This window comes from Papaver somniferum, chromosome 3, assembly GCF_003573695.1.
Source record: "Papaver somniferum cultivar HN1 chromosome 3, ASM357369v1, whole genome shotgun sequence".
Taxonomy (NCBI): Eukaryota; Viridiplantae; Streptophyta; class Magnoliopsida; order Ranunculales; family Papaveraceae; genus Papaver; species Papaver somniferum.
This window is the reverse complement of record NC_039360.1, coordinates 158645406-158658937: the sequence shown is the minus strand read 5'-3', so window position 1 is coordinate 158658937 and position 13532 is coordinate 158645406. Positions and strand designations below refer to the sequence as shown.

The window sequence follows — 13532 nt, the reverse complement described above, 5'->3', positions numbered from 1 at the left end:
TCACCTGGATCTTATTGAAATCACCTGATTTATCTGGATGTAACTCAATATATTGAATCATATATGACTCTAACTCAAATATATGCAAGTCACTGACTTGGTCTATTTTGTCACCTGACGCAAACAGGTACGAGTTAGGTGTCGGGACTAAGATCAGATAACGAGTCGGCCTCAAAATAAAAATAAACCAACAAGGCCATAAATGAGGGCCCAACAGCGAACAAGCACTGCCCATTAGGGCACTATTACAGAACCCTATTATATTCTTTCTACTGCAACACAAATTTTTCTACATTAGAAATGTCAATATCCAACAATGAGTTCCCACAGGATACCGATGAAAGCGATTCCGAAATCAACCTAGATAATGATAATCCTGATTATTACCAACCAATCTCTTCCTCTGATGAAGAAGACGATCACGATTCTGATCCAAACCAAGGTTTTCAAATGCCCTCTAATGGTCAAACCGAACCTGAAATTGATGAAGAAATAGAGGAGGAGGTGATTGAAGGAGCTACAAATTCAGAAATTTCAAGAGCTTTTAGAGAAGATGAGAATCGTCGGAAAGCACCATTAACCCCTGAGAATACGAATCGAATCATGGACGCAATGCGTGGGATTTCATTACAAGGGTTTGTTCCGGATTGGAGTAATCAAGTTCCTGAATCTAATTGGATTGATCACCTCAGGAATTTAAGACAACAACAACAACAACAACCCATTTCTTCTACCTCTTCAATTTCCACTGGTACTGGAGAGAGTTAAGTAAATGTGGGTTTGTGAAGAAGAGCGGGATATATCCAAAAAGGTACAATTTTTATCATCCTTACTGAATGTGCAAATTGACGTCTTCATTTAATTACTGGTAGTACTAATTTTTTATGCAATTACTACCATTGCGGCATTGTCAAAACTTGCACATTATATTCAATTTGGGATTTTTCTTAAGTTATCAGTGAAATCGGTCTTCATTTATGAATGTGAATGTAAGTTTTGGTGAAATCGGTCTTCATTTATGATTGGGGTACTCAAATAAGTTTGGAGAGACATGCCTAATGATTTTGGGTGTTTGTTAGGCAAGAACTGTATGTTTTGTAGATTATCCGTTGCTGTTAAAGTAAATAGGGCAGCTTCATATGCTGAGTACCAAATGGCTAATGGCTAATGCCCCAGGTAAAGATAAAGATTTTTTTGTTTAAATCCTGAAATGTAAAGGAAAATTGTTAGTCTCATGAGGCTAATAGAGCAGCTCCATATGGTTCAGATATACTGACTACCAAATGGCTAATGGCGAAGTTTATGCGAAGCTAGTTCTAAGGGCATGCTCTTTATGCGATTCTTTAAAGCCGAACCTACTTGTTATCCCCCAAAATCTTCCCCTAAACTTTTCACCCATTAGGCGTCATCAATGTGGAACCCTTTTGGAAGCTGGTGTGTTCCACACAAATGCCATGAACCAGTAAATGCGGGTTGACACCTATTGGGGGAAAAAATTAGGGGACGATTTTGGGGGGGATAACAAGTAGTTCGCTTCTTGGGAATAGCATGAGTTAGTAGAAAATGTCCTGGTACATGTCAGCTTCTGCACTTTGTGGTTAGCTAATATGATTCGCAAAGCATCTCTACAGCTATGTAATGCCTATATAACTAACATTAGCAAGTCGAAACTTTCCTTGGTCAGGAATAGGACTTATAAGGAATATGACTGAGTTTCTGTTGCTTTGGAATGTAAGGAAATCTTCCAGCAAGTCGACTTCTCTCTATTAGTCTGTCTTTCTCAATGTTGCATGTTACTCTACCCCCCTCTAAGAACTGCAATCTGATACTTGGGTAACGTTTTATGATACTTCAGGATACCAATAGGAATGAACATCACCATTACAATGTTCATTCTGAACACCCATGTTTTCATTCACAATGTACAAGGTTGATTATTTTCTGGCTCTGTTTTTTATTCTGACGGAATTGCATCTTTGAAATCCCATTGGTACTTCAATTTTTTTCATGCCCGCTTTTCCTGGTAACCTTATGCACTGACATAGCACCTCTGTTGCATAAAAAATGATGTGTTATGTGCATGTTGGCTTCTGCATTATGCGGTTGGCTAATGTGATACTTATAGCGTCTCCAAAACTATATATGTATATGTAAATGGTGTATATTAAGAATGCTCAAGTAGTCAGAGGTATCGGGTCTATAATCGCGAAGTGGAAATGAGGATTTTATTGAAAAGTGAGGAAATTCTATCCTAGAAAGCCTTTAAGCAATTACTGGTGGATATGAAATTCTTAGTTCTCTTTGACTCAGTTACACGCCTAGCCACTATAGCTTCAGTTCATTCAGCACCGACTTCCACTACCAGACTTAGTTCTCTTTGACTTAGTTACATGCCTAGGCACTATAGCTTCAGTTCATTCAGCACCACTTCCACTACCACCACTGGTGGGTCTATCTTTATAAGGTACTGCTCTTGGCCTAAAGGGAATGCGTATGAACACAAATCCCTACAAAATGCAAGAAAAAGAGTCAGTTAGAAAAGCCTTGCATGCTATAAACCACCTGCAATTTGATGTAATTGTATTGTTGTGAAATAATTCATTTGCTGGTACTTCCATACTACTTCAACGTATTCTTATCAGATGAGCAGGATGCCACCAGAGAAGTGCACAACATGAACCCCTTAACTTTCGACTGAACGCTAACAAAATGTGTTTAAAACAAAGGTCCATGGAGGCTGTTTCTATGTATGAAAAAATTTGCAGTATTTTTAGATCTTCCAGCAAGCATTTCCTTTGGATCATGATCAGAATTCTGAGCTATTTCCTTTTTTTAGTCTATTTTAACTGAGAACCATTATTGAGGTTTATTTCAGTATTTCACAGCAATTATAAGATTGTGTTTAGGAGCATGGGTAATCGCTGGTTGTTGTGGGTGTTCAACATTTTTGGCAGGTATAGCTATCGTTTGAGGTCTTATACCAGTACTCAAATCCTTTTGTCCATTTTAATCTTGTGATGCGTCTACGATGCTCCAAGTAAAGGAAAATTTTAGTCTCATGAGGTTAATTAGAGCAGCTCCATATGGTTCAGATATAGTGACTGCCAAATGGCTAATGGTGAAGTTTATGCACAACTAAACTAGTTGTGAGGGCATGCTCTTTGTGTGATACTTCAAAATCAAACCTTCAAAATCTTTTCCTAAACATTTTCGCCCCCATTAGGTGTCATCATTGTTGAACACCTTCGGAAGCTGTGGATCCCACACAAACGCCATGAAACAGTAAGTGTGGGTTGACACCTATTGGGGGGGAAGTTTGGGGGGACGTTAAGCATTTTTGCTTCTTCAGAATAGCATGGGTTAGTAGAAAATGTCCCGGTACATGTCAGCTTCTTCACTGTGTGGTTAGCTAATGTGATCCATATAGCATCTCTCAAGCTATGTAAAGCCTATATAACTAATGCTAATGTGATCCATATAGCATCTCTCAAGCTATGTAAAGCCTATATAACTGTGTGGTCAGGAATAGGACTTACGAAGGAATTTGACTGTAGTTTCTATGGCTTTGGAATGTAAGGAAATCTTCTAGAAAGCCGATTTCTCTCTATTAGTCTCTCTTTCTCAATGTTGATTGTTACTCTACCCCTCTCTAGAAACTGAAATCTGATATGTGGGTAATGTTCTACGATTCTTGGGTACCAGTAGGATTGAACATGACCAGTACAATGTTCATTCTGAACACCCATGTTTTCATTCACAATGTATTGCCCTTCACTTACTCTTTGAAGGTTGCTTATTGCCTGGTTTTGTTTTCTATTGTGATGGATTTGCATCTTTGAGATGTCATTCTTATTTTCATTTTTCATGCCTGCTTGTCCTGGTAACCTTATGTGCTGACTTAGCACCTCTGTTACATAAAATCTGCTTAGTGAAAAATCTGCTTGGTATGTGCATGTTGGTTTCTGCTTTATGTGGTCGGCTAGTGTGATTCTTATAGTGTCTCCAAAACTATGTATGAATATGTAACTGTTGTATATTACTATACTCAGATTGCTGAAGTAGGTCAGAGGTATCGGGTTCATAATCGCGAAGTAGAAATGAGAATGCCATTGAAAAGCGAAGAAATTCTATCTTAGAAAGCCTTTGAGCAAGTACTAGCAGATATGAAATACTTTTTTTTTTGACACGAAGATATGAAATACTTAGCTCTCTTTGACTTAGTTACACGCCTAGTCATTATAGCTTCCATTCCTTCAGCACTGCTTCCACAACCACCACTGGTGGGTCTATCTTTATAAGGTATCGTTCTTGGCCTAGATGGAATTCGGTTTTGCACACAAATCCCTAGACAATGCAAGAACAGTAGTCAGTTAGATATTATATATAATAATAGACAGTTTAGTCATAGGGATTTGGTGCAGGAAGAAAATCCTTGCATGTTATAAGTCACCTGCATTTTGATGTAATTGTATTGTTGTGAAATAAAGGCCTTCCTGATTAATTCATCATATTCCTTTCAGGTTAACAGGCTGCCATCCAAGAAGTGTCTGGAATCTAGTCACTTTCAGCAATCGCAACAACAAAGGAAACTATGCACTTAGTATAGTGAAGACACAACATGAACCCTGTAAGTTTAGACTGAACACTGACAAAATGTATTTAAACAATGGTCCGTGAAGGATGTTTCCATTTATGAAAATTTTTACAGTACTTTTAGATATTCCAGCAATCATTTCCTTTGGATTATGATCAGAATCCAGAATTTCTTTTTTATATATACTGAGAATCATTGAGATAATATCAGTATTTACAGTGCAATTATGCATTTCAACTAGTTGGTTGTTTTTTCTGCCAACTTCTTGTTTTCGGTGAGTCTGAGAATCAAGCTAAACAGACTGTAATATGTGTTCTTAGTTCTCAGTCTGTGGCACTCCTACACCTTGGCTCAAGCCCACTTCCATGGTTCCACCTTTCAACCAGTCGTCAACCTTTTCATCCTCCACCTGTTTTACCCTCTACCACCAAGCCTAAAGTTCGCTTAACCCTATGGTGCTTATGTGTTAGCCAGAAACTCTTACTGGCAACTGGCCAAAAGTTGGAACCGTTGCAGGTGGGGCTGCCTGGGGCACCCTGGCGTTGCAGGTGCTGGTTACATTTTGCAGTAATCATGAATCTTCTCCATGGTCTGCTCTGGCTACAGCTGCTCTCCCCTATGAATCACTTCAGCTTTTATGACAGAGGCTGTTGTTCTCTTCTTGTGCCTACAGGAGGCCTTACATTTGCAATCTCTCGCCTCATCTTGAAATGGGCTTCCACAACAATAAAGATACTTTTTCACACTGCAATTATCAGATTATGCATTTGCATTTCAACTAGTTGGCATTACTCCTAAAGCTCTTACAGTTTCCGGAATCTATATTTTTCTGGCTAACACATTAAACTTACTGTAACAATTACAAGTTAGAACAAACAGTACTAATCTACTTCTTCTTCCCTTGTCAAAACATGAGCCCACAATGGATTCTTTATGACAACAGTAAACTCCTGTTTTTCAGACAAATCCACATCATCTCCAACATTAGCAGTCCACTTGAATTCTTTAACTCAAGAATCAGCAAACCCAAACCAAAAGCAGGACACATTCTTCTACCAGCTCCAAATGGTATCATCTTAATCTCTTTATTCCCTGTAACATCTGACATTTCTTCATTCAAACTACCATCATCTTCATTCAAAAATCTCTCTGGTTTAAACTCCATTGAATCTTCCCCCCATATATTTGAATCCCACCCAATTTCTGCAACCATTACATTTACAGTAGCTTCTCTTGGTATCAAATATCCATCTAACTCAACATCTTGAATGACTCCATGAGGTAGAACAAAATGTGCAGGTGGATGTCTTCTTAGTCCCTCCAGAATTACAGCTTTCAAATATGGCATTTTCCTTGAATCTTCTTCTTCAATCTTATTATCATGAGATACTTTTCTGATTTCATCATACAATTTTGATTGAATATCATGATATTTCACTAAATTAGCCATGACCCATTGTAAAGCTGTTGATGTAGTATCAGTACCTGCATTCAAAAACTCAGAACATAAACTTACAATTTCATTCTCACTCAATTTTCTTCTTCTTCCACCTTCATCTTCTTCATCAGGTAAATCAAGATTCAATAATGAATCAACATAACATAATCCTAAAGATTTCTCCTCATGATTTTCACTAGTTTTCTTCTTCATTTTTTCTTCTTCTTGTCTTCTTGATCTAATCAAAGGAATTAGCACATTTTCTTGATCAGTTCTCAACTTATTCATCTCTTCCAATTTTTTCTTGAAAATTATTTTACTCAATCTAGGAAAAATGTTTAGAATCTGAAATCTACCAAACCCCATTAATAAATTTCTCTGAACAAATTCAATTTCTCTAATCTTTTCTTCATCAAGTTTTTCACCAAAACACATAAAAACAAGTAAACAAAACATACCAAACTGAAAATGATCAGCGAACAAGAACCGGGGTGTTCTCTCCTGCTGATTTCGACTCCGTTTTTAACCTTTCTTTGATGATATTCAGAACCCATTTTCGAGCAGGTGAGAATGATTTGATCTTAGATGAATGAAGAATTTGAAAAGTAAGATTTCTCCTGAGCATTCTCCATAATGGTCCATAAGAAGCTGAAGTGATATTATGTTGATTACTTGAAAAAATCTTGGATGTCTCTAATGGTGGTGGACGATCAGCAAAAACTGCTCCATTTTGGATGAAGGCTTCATGAGCTAAACTTGAGTTTGTAATGAAAATTGATTTAGTATGACCAATTGATAATGTTATGATTGGTCCATATTTTGTTTTGAGATGATTAAGAATTGGTGCAAATGATTTCCTTAGCCATTGGAAACTTGTTATAATTGGGATTGATACGGGACCAGGTGGTAATAGTAATCTTTTAGGTGGTTGAAGAAGTTTGTATAGAGCTGCACAAATGGAGAGAGTGATTATGATTATGAACCAAATAGATTCCATTGATACAACTTGTGATTCTGCGCATTGATTATGATTAAATGAAGACAATTATATGTCTGGACAGTCTGGTGGTGAGTCTTCAATACAGTTTCTTGAATGGTTTTGGTTGTCGTAGATGCTGGGTTGTTGTTATGATTAGCTGAAATGGGAAAATTAGGTGAGATCATCATTCATGGGCAACAAATATCATTCCTTGACTGTACCATAGGCATGTTAAATTATATAGTACTAAAATATTAAAACATTCAAGATTTGAAACTGAAGTTTTTTTGTTTTGTTTTGTAAAAGGAAGGTGGTTTTATTAAAAGATACTACATTTCTCACTAACGGTGCGGGTGTAAGATACCCCATTTCTATCATCTGTTATAATATTTGAAATAAACGATGGGCAAGTGTTGTCCCAAATTCTTGTTGTTGATGTAGCGGGGTGTTATTGTTATTGATCGACGGGGACAGAGCCAGCCCATTGTAAGGGTGTGCATTTGCACCCCTGCCCAGCTGACTCCAAAGCCTAATATAAGATCAACAGACAAAAAAAAGCAACGCGTTTTTATGGGCCACTCAAAAGGATTTAGGGGCCAACAATAAAACAAAAAAGGTCACCCAAAGGGAAAATGTAACCAGCCCTTATCTCGCGTAATTCGTAATGGCAAAATTACCCTTATATATTCGGAGGATATGATAACATTTTTATCCTCCGATTGAAATCGGAAGCCAAAATATTACCCAGACTTCCGATTGTAGTCGGTGCAGTATTAGAATTATTTCTGTTTCATTTTTTCCATTTCTTTTTCAATTTTGAGTTGTTAGAGTTATAGAGAAGAAGGTGAAGGAAAAAAGGGAAAACCCATTTTATCACTACAAAAATGGATGGATATGAAGAAGAAGGTGAGAATCATGGCGAAGACGATTTGGGGTATATGTTGAATGATCCAAACCTTTGTGGAGAGGAAAACCTAGACGACCCTTTCATGGAAGAAAATGGAGAATCGCCTGATATTGAAGCTAACGATGCATGTAAACACAGGTATTGTGTTAAGAAACTCAAATACTCGATTTGCATGCGTTTGTGTGCTTTTGTAAACAAGAAAAACCGATTATTGCATGCATTGAATGCCATGAACTACCCAGATTCGGTAGATAATTTCTCGAATAAACTTACGAATATAACACACAGAGTACCAAATATGTATATTCGGTAGTTCCAAGTAGGGCTGAACATGGTGTCGGTTAACCGTTGGAAACCGACCGAACCAGACCAATAAGCAAGAAACCGAACCAAACCATTTAGATTTGGATTGGTTTGGTAAAAAAAGTTGAAAAACCGACATTACTGGTTTGGTTTTGGTTTGACCTGAAAACCGAACCAAAAACCATTGGGGAACCGATTAATTTTTAAACTTAGTTTCTACCGTCGATTTAAAAGTATTAGATTCTACCCATTGATTTAGAGGATAAATAAAAACCCTAAATCTAATATTTCATTATGATACTCTCCCTCTTTCTCCTTCTCTCAGCCGCCTCCCTTCTCCACCCCCAACAACAGCTGCTGCTACTCGACTTTTTTCTTCCCGTCTTCCTTCTTTTTTATTTGTCAATAACTAAATTAAGATATATTATATATCTTCTTTTGATCTCTAGAATTAGAGTAAGCTTACACTATTCTTGATTTTTTTTTTGTCTGTATATTTGTGTAAACCAATACTATCGGCAACTACGATTTTTTTATCGGTAAATTTGTGTATTTTTTTTTTGGTTTGACATAATTATTGGTTAACCAAAAACCACTGGGACAAACCGAAACCAACTGGAACCATTTGGAAACCGAACCAATGGTTAATGGTTTCGGTTTTGGTTTAGATTTTTAGAAACCAATAATATTGGTTTCGGTTTTGGTTTGGCTAGAAACCGAACCAAAACCGACCATGAACAACCCTAGTTCCAAGATAGTAGTTTACGGCCGAATATGAGAAAAAATCCCAAACTGGTTTTCGGTAATAGTTTAACATTATTTGACTGCCGAATATAACAGTGGCCTCAAAACTCAGTATTCTTATCCTTTATAAAAAAATCTACATTCGGTAGTTATGTAGAGTTATTTACCCCCGAATGGCCCCAAAAACGAATTCCTCAAAAAATTTCGAAACTCAGTATTCTTATCCTTTACAATCGGTAATAGTTTAACATTATTTGACTGCCGAATATAACAGTGGCCTCAAAATAAAATTTCCGAAAACTTGAAAATCGGATGTTTATCGATTAAAGTTATCTCCCGGTTATTTATATTCGGCTGTTTTACTATATATTTTAGCTTCCGATTATATCATTTTTTGCACTCAGTAAACCGTGTACATTCATTTGCATAAATCGGGTGTTTTGGGTAACCGATAGTATTCCGAATATAGTATATTCGGCAGTTTGACTTATTTAATAACCCCCGATTATTGTATAATAATTTGTAGCTTTCATATGCAGGTCGTTGAAGAGTTTGTTGATGATTTCTATTTGAGGACCGACACTTCCCTATACTATGCAAACGATTTGGTATACTCATTACTATTTTCCCGCTGAGTTACTCGAATTGATCCCCTCGGATGATGACGATGTTTGATCGTTTTTTTTTCGAACATGTAATTTGTACAAGTTTTTTGGAAACTTTTTTGTGAAGATATATGATTTAATCGGTCGCAAAAAATACAATGTTGTCTCCCGAATGTAGGAATCGGGCTCTTTGATACACGTTTTGATTCCGAATATTATAATCGGTTGGTAATGATACACGTTTTGATTCTGAATACTATAATCGGTAGAACTCTTAAATATCTATCTACCGATTTGGTGGGTATTTCGAGGCACGGCTATAATTTTTTTTGAAACTATGTAATCGGAACAACAGTATTATAACACTTCAATCCGATTAATCATATTCGGGAATTCCATATTTTATCAAACCACCGATTAATATTAAAAATCTGAATCTACAACACTTAAACATCACATGTTATTCTTTTTTCCCAGTCCGAGATGCAATAATCAACGCGGCTTCGAAATGTAGAAACGACTCTCCTCTCCACTTGGAATAAGCATCTTGTGCCGCAAACCTGTCGTCTCTGTGCCTAGAAAGAATACGGTTGTACTCGGTGCAAAATTTTATAACATGGTGCACCCTTGAAGAAACATGGGATGGTTCATAATTGTGGCGTGGCTTCTTGTACTTATCAACAAAAGGACCCAATGAAACGTTAACCCGAAATATACGATCGTCCTGCTGTTCTTTGGGTAGATCTTTCACAATGTAATAATTTTTTATCCATTCGGTCTCTTCGTCAACTTGTTTTAATCTTTCTCTATGACGGAATTGTTCTTGACCTCGCTTCTTAGCCTTGATTTCCTCTTCCTCCTCCTTCGTTGCCACTAACGATGGTTTAATTTTTTTGGGTTGTTTGTTCCTTTTTTGTATTTCTTCTTCCATTGCTGCAATTGATGTAGTTGTTCGCTTGCATCTTCGAAGTATGTTGTCGATTGGTGATGGACTTGCCATTGAAAAGGTTTTTCATTCTGATTTTTTACTCAATAATAACTGAGAGGGGTTACTCTCCTTATATAGATTAGAGTTCCAACGACTCTAATTTTTAAAAATATGGCCGTTGAGGTTTCTGAAAATATGGCCGTTGAGGTTTCGTATCAATGATGCACTACAATCGGTTGCTAACGATACACGTATTCCCTCCGAATAGGACATTCGGTAGCGAACTTAAATTTTTATCTACCGATTAGGTTGGTATTTCTAAACACGACTATATTATTCGGAGGATAATTTTTTTTTTAAAGTCCCGAATGTACGATGGCCCAAAAATCAGAATTTGGGAAAAACTGATACTTTTCAAATTTTGAACTTGCAATAATCGGAAGTCAACTCACTTACCCAAACTTCCGAATATGGGTTTTCTAACCTTCTATATTGGCTCTTGGAACCACCTAGAGTCATGGCATGGTTTGTTTTGAACTTGTAATATTCGGAGGATAATTTTTTTTTGTAAAGTCCCGAATGTACGATGGCCCAAAAATCAGAATTTGGGAAAAACTGATACTTTTCAAATTTTGAACTTGCAATAATCGGAAGTCAACTCAGTTACCAAAACTTCCGAGTATGGGTTGTCTAACCTTCTATATTGGCCCTTGGAACCACCTAGAGCCATGGCATGGTTTGTTTTGAACTTGTAATATTCGGAGGATAAATTTTTTTTGTAAAGTCCCGAATGTACGATGGCCCAAAAATCAGAATTTGGGAAAAACTGATACTTTTCAAATTTTGAACTTGCAATAATTGGAAGTCAACTCAGTTACCCAAACTTCCGAATATGGGTTGTCTAACCTTCTATATTGTCCCTTTGAACCACCTAGAGCCATGACATGGTTTGTTTTGAACTTGTAATATTCGGAGGATAATTTTTTTTTGTAAAGTCCCGAATGTACGATGGCCCAAAAATCAGAATTTGGGAAAAACTGATACTTTTCAAATTTTGAACTTGCAATAATCGGAAGTCAACTCAGTTACCCAAACTTCCGAATATGGGTTGTCTAACCTTCTATATTGGCCCTTGGAACCACCTAGAGCCATATCATTGTTTGTTTTGAACTTGTAATATTCGGAGGATATTTTTTTTTTGTAAAGTCCCGAATGTACGATGGCCCAAAAATCAGAATTTGGGAAAAAGTGATACTTTTCAAATTTTGAACTTGCAATAATCGGAAGTCAACTCAGTTACCCAAACTTCTGAATATGGGTTGTCTAACCTTCTATATTGGCCCTTGTAAAATCCCGAATGTACAACACAAATCATTGTCATTTATCTGCTCTTCTTTACTTTACGACCGTGACTACCTCCCAGTCCTGCACGACCACGGGTTTGAGCACCTTCAGTTGGAGCAGCTTCAGTTGGATCACCTTCAGCGCTCGATGAAGCTCGAGTTCTTTTACCCGTCTTTGATACTGCCACCTTGGGAGGATGCCTCTTCGTGACTTTCTCCCCAAACTGGGCAGCATAATCTTCGTTATCCATATTATCAACTAGGTCTCTAGCCTCTTTGATCTTCTCAGCTGGCATGGGATATCCGCTCTTCAGGCATGCAGTTAACATTTTGGAAACACGCTTGAACCTATTCACCTGTTTTTTATACGTAATGACATAACATCAAACGGTAATTACCTAAGATTTATAGGAATAATATAAAATGAACAAAAATATAAGAACACGCACCAGTCTATCATAACCAGCTGGTTTGTCTTTGATGATACAATTATAACTTGAACCCGCCGCAGTAGTGTTGGATTTGATTTCACGGATAACCAAAGGATGTGATACGTTGTTATACCAACTCATATAGTCTGGAGAATTTTCATCACCTCGGGTGGTTCGTCTACCAGTGTCGATAATGAAGTCATTCCTCTTATCCCAGTTATCAAGAACAGTAGGTGGGCCTGTGTGAACAATCGTGAGATTGTCACCACTAGAAGATCACAACTCCAACTCCAATTTGTAGTAATTCCCCATTTCCTCCTCCACAGGTTGATGTTGTATATACCCGTGTTGTCGCATCACCCTAGAGGGGTTATACATCACATATCCTGTGGGGTGCCACAATGGTCCAAAATAAAGGGACAAGTCCGACCGAACATTTATATGTCCACTGGCTCGATCTTCCTTGTATGGATCAAAGCATACGTCCGAGGCCTTCAGTTGTTCCAAAATATCCCTCATGCGAATCAACTGCTGCTCTTTTGTCCTAGAACGGTTGTCTTCAAGTATATACTTTGTTCCTCTAGGAGTACCTTTGCACCACCCCGGGTTCTCTCCGGCCAACTTCAGGATAGGGAAGTGGTCATAGATCCATGCCTATATACATAAGAAACCAAGTTTTAGTAAATAGATTGTGTATATTCGGTAGTAATTTCGAAACATTATTTCCGATTATATATAATCGGAAATAAAACTAAGTACCTATCCACCGAATAACCAACATTCGGAAATAGATATGGATCATTTCCTAACGAATATGCGTCATTTGGAGTTCAGTAACCTATAGTTTTTCTGGCCTGTATATTCGGTTCTAATATCAAAAGAATATTTCCGATTATATATAATCGGAAAACAAAATAAGTACCTAGCCACCGAATACCCAACATTCGGAAAAAGAGATGGATCATTTCCTATCGAATATGCGTCATTTGGAGTTATGAATATGCATCATATGTATTGTCTACCGAATAACTATAGAGTGAGTTATAGAGTAAAAGAAAAAACATGCAATAGATCCACGTTCCCGACAACTTGGCAGGTTCCTAGCCTCGAAGCTTTTCTCAACTCTTTCATCAAGAATGCTAGGCATGTCGTGCCCCAAGAATAGTCACCGACTTCATGGAGAGGATCCAAAAGTTGTATAAGGTTGGCGTCGATCCGGTCGCCAGAAGTATTGGGGAATATGACACATCCCAATACACA

General features: G+C 37.4%; 1 protein-coding gene and 1 pseudogene across 1 annotated transcript; one reads left to right on the top strand and one right to left on the bottom strand.

Moving 5' to 3' along the window:
* The first annotated feature begins 286 nt into the window (after nucleotides 1-286).
* LOC113357772 (MATH and LRR domain-containing protein PFE0570w-like) lies at nucleotides 287-4816 on the top strand. Its single transcript, XM_026601225.1, has 2 exons — nucleotides 287-811; nucleotides 4521-4816. Exon 1 carries the CDS (start codon nucleotides 301-303, stop codon nucleotides 766-768), a length of 468 nt encoding a protein of 155 aa, XP_026457010.1. The 5' UTR covers nucleotides 287-300; the 3' UTR covers nucleotides 769-811; nucleotides 4521-4816.
* Nucleotides 4817-4962: 146 nt separating this feature from the next.
* Nucleotides 4963-7221, bottom strand: LOC113357771 (annotated as a pseudogene).
* Nucleotides 7222-13532: the final 6311 nt, after the last annotated feature.

What these genes read in the sequence shown, in the direction of transcription:
- LOC113357772 (XM_026601225.1), top strand. Translation starts at nt 301, where the DNA reads ATGTCAATATCCAACAATGAGTTCCCACAGGATACCGATGAAAGCGAT.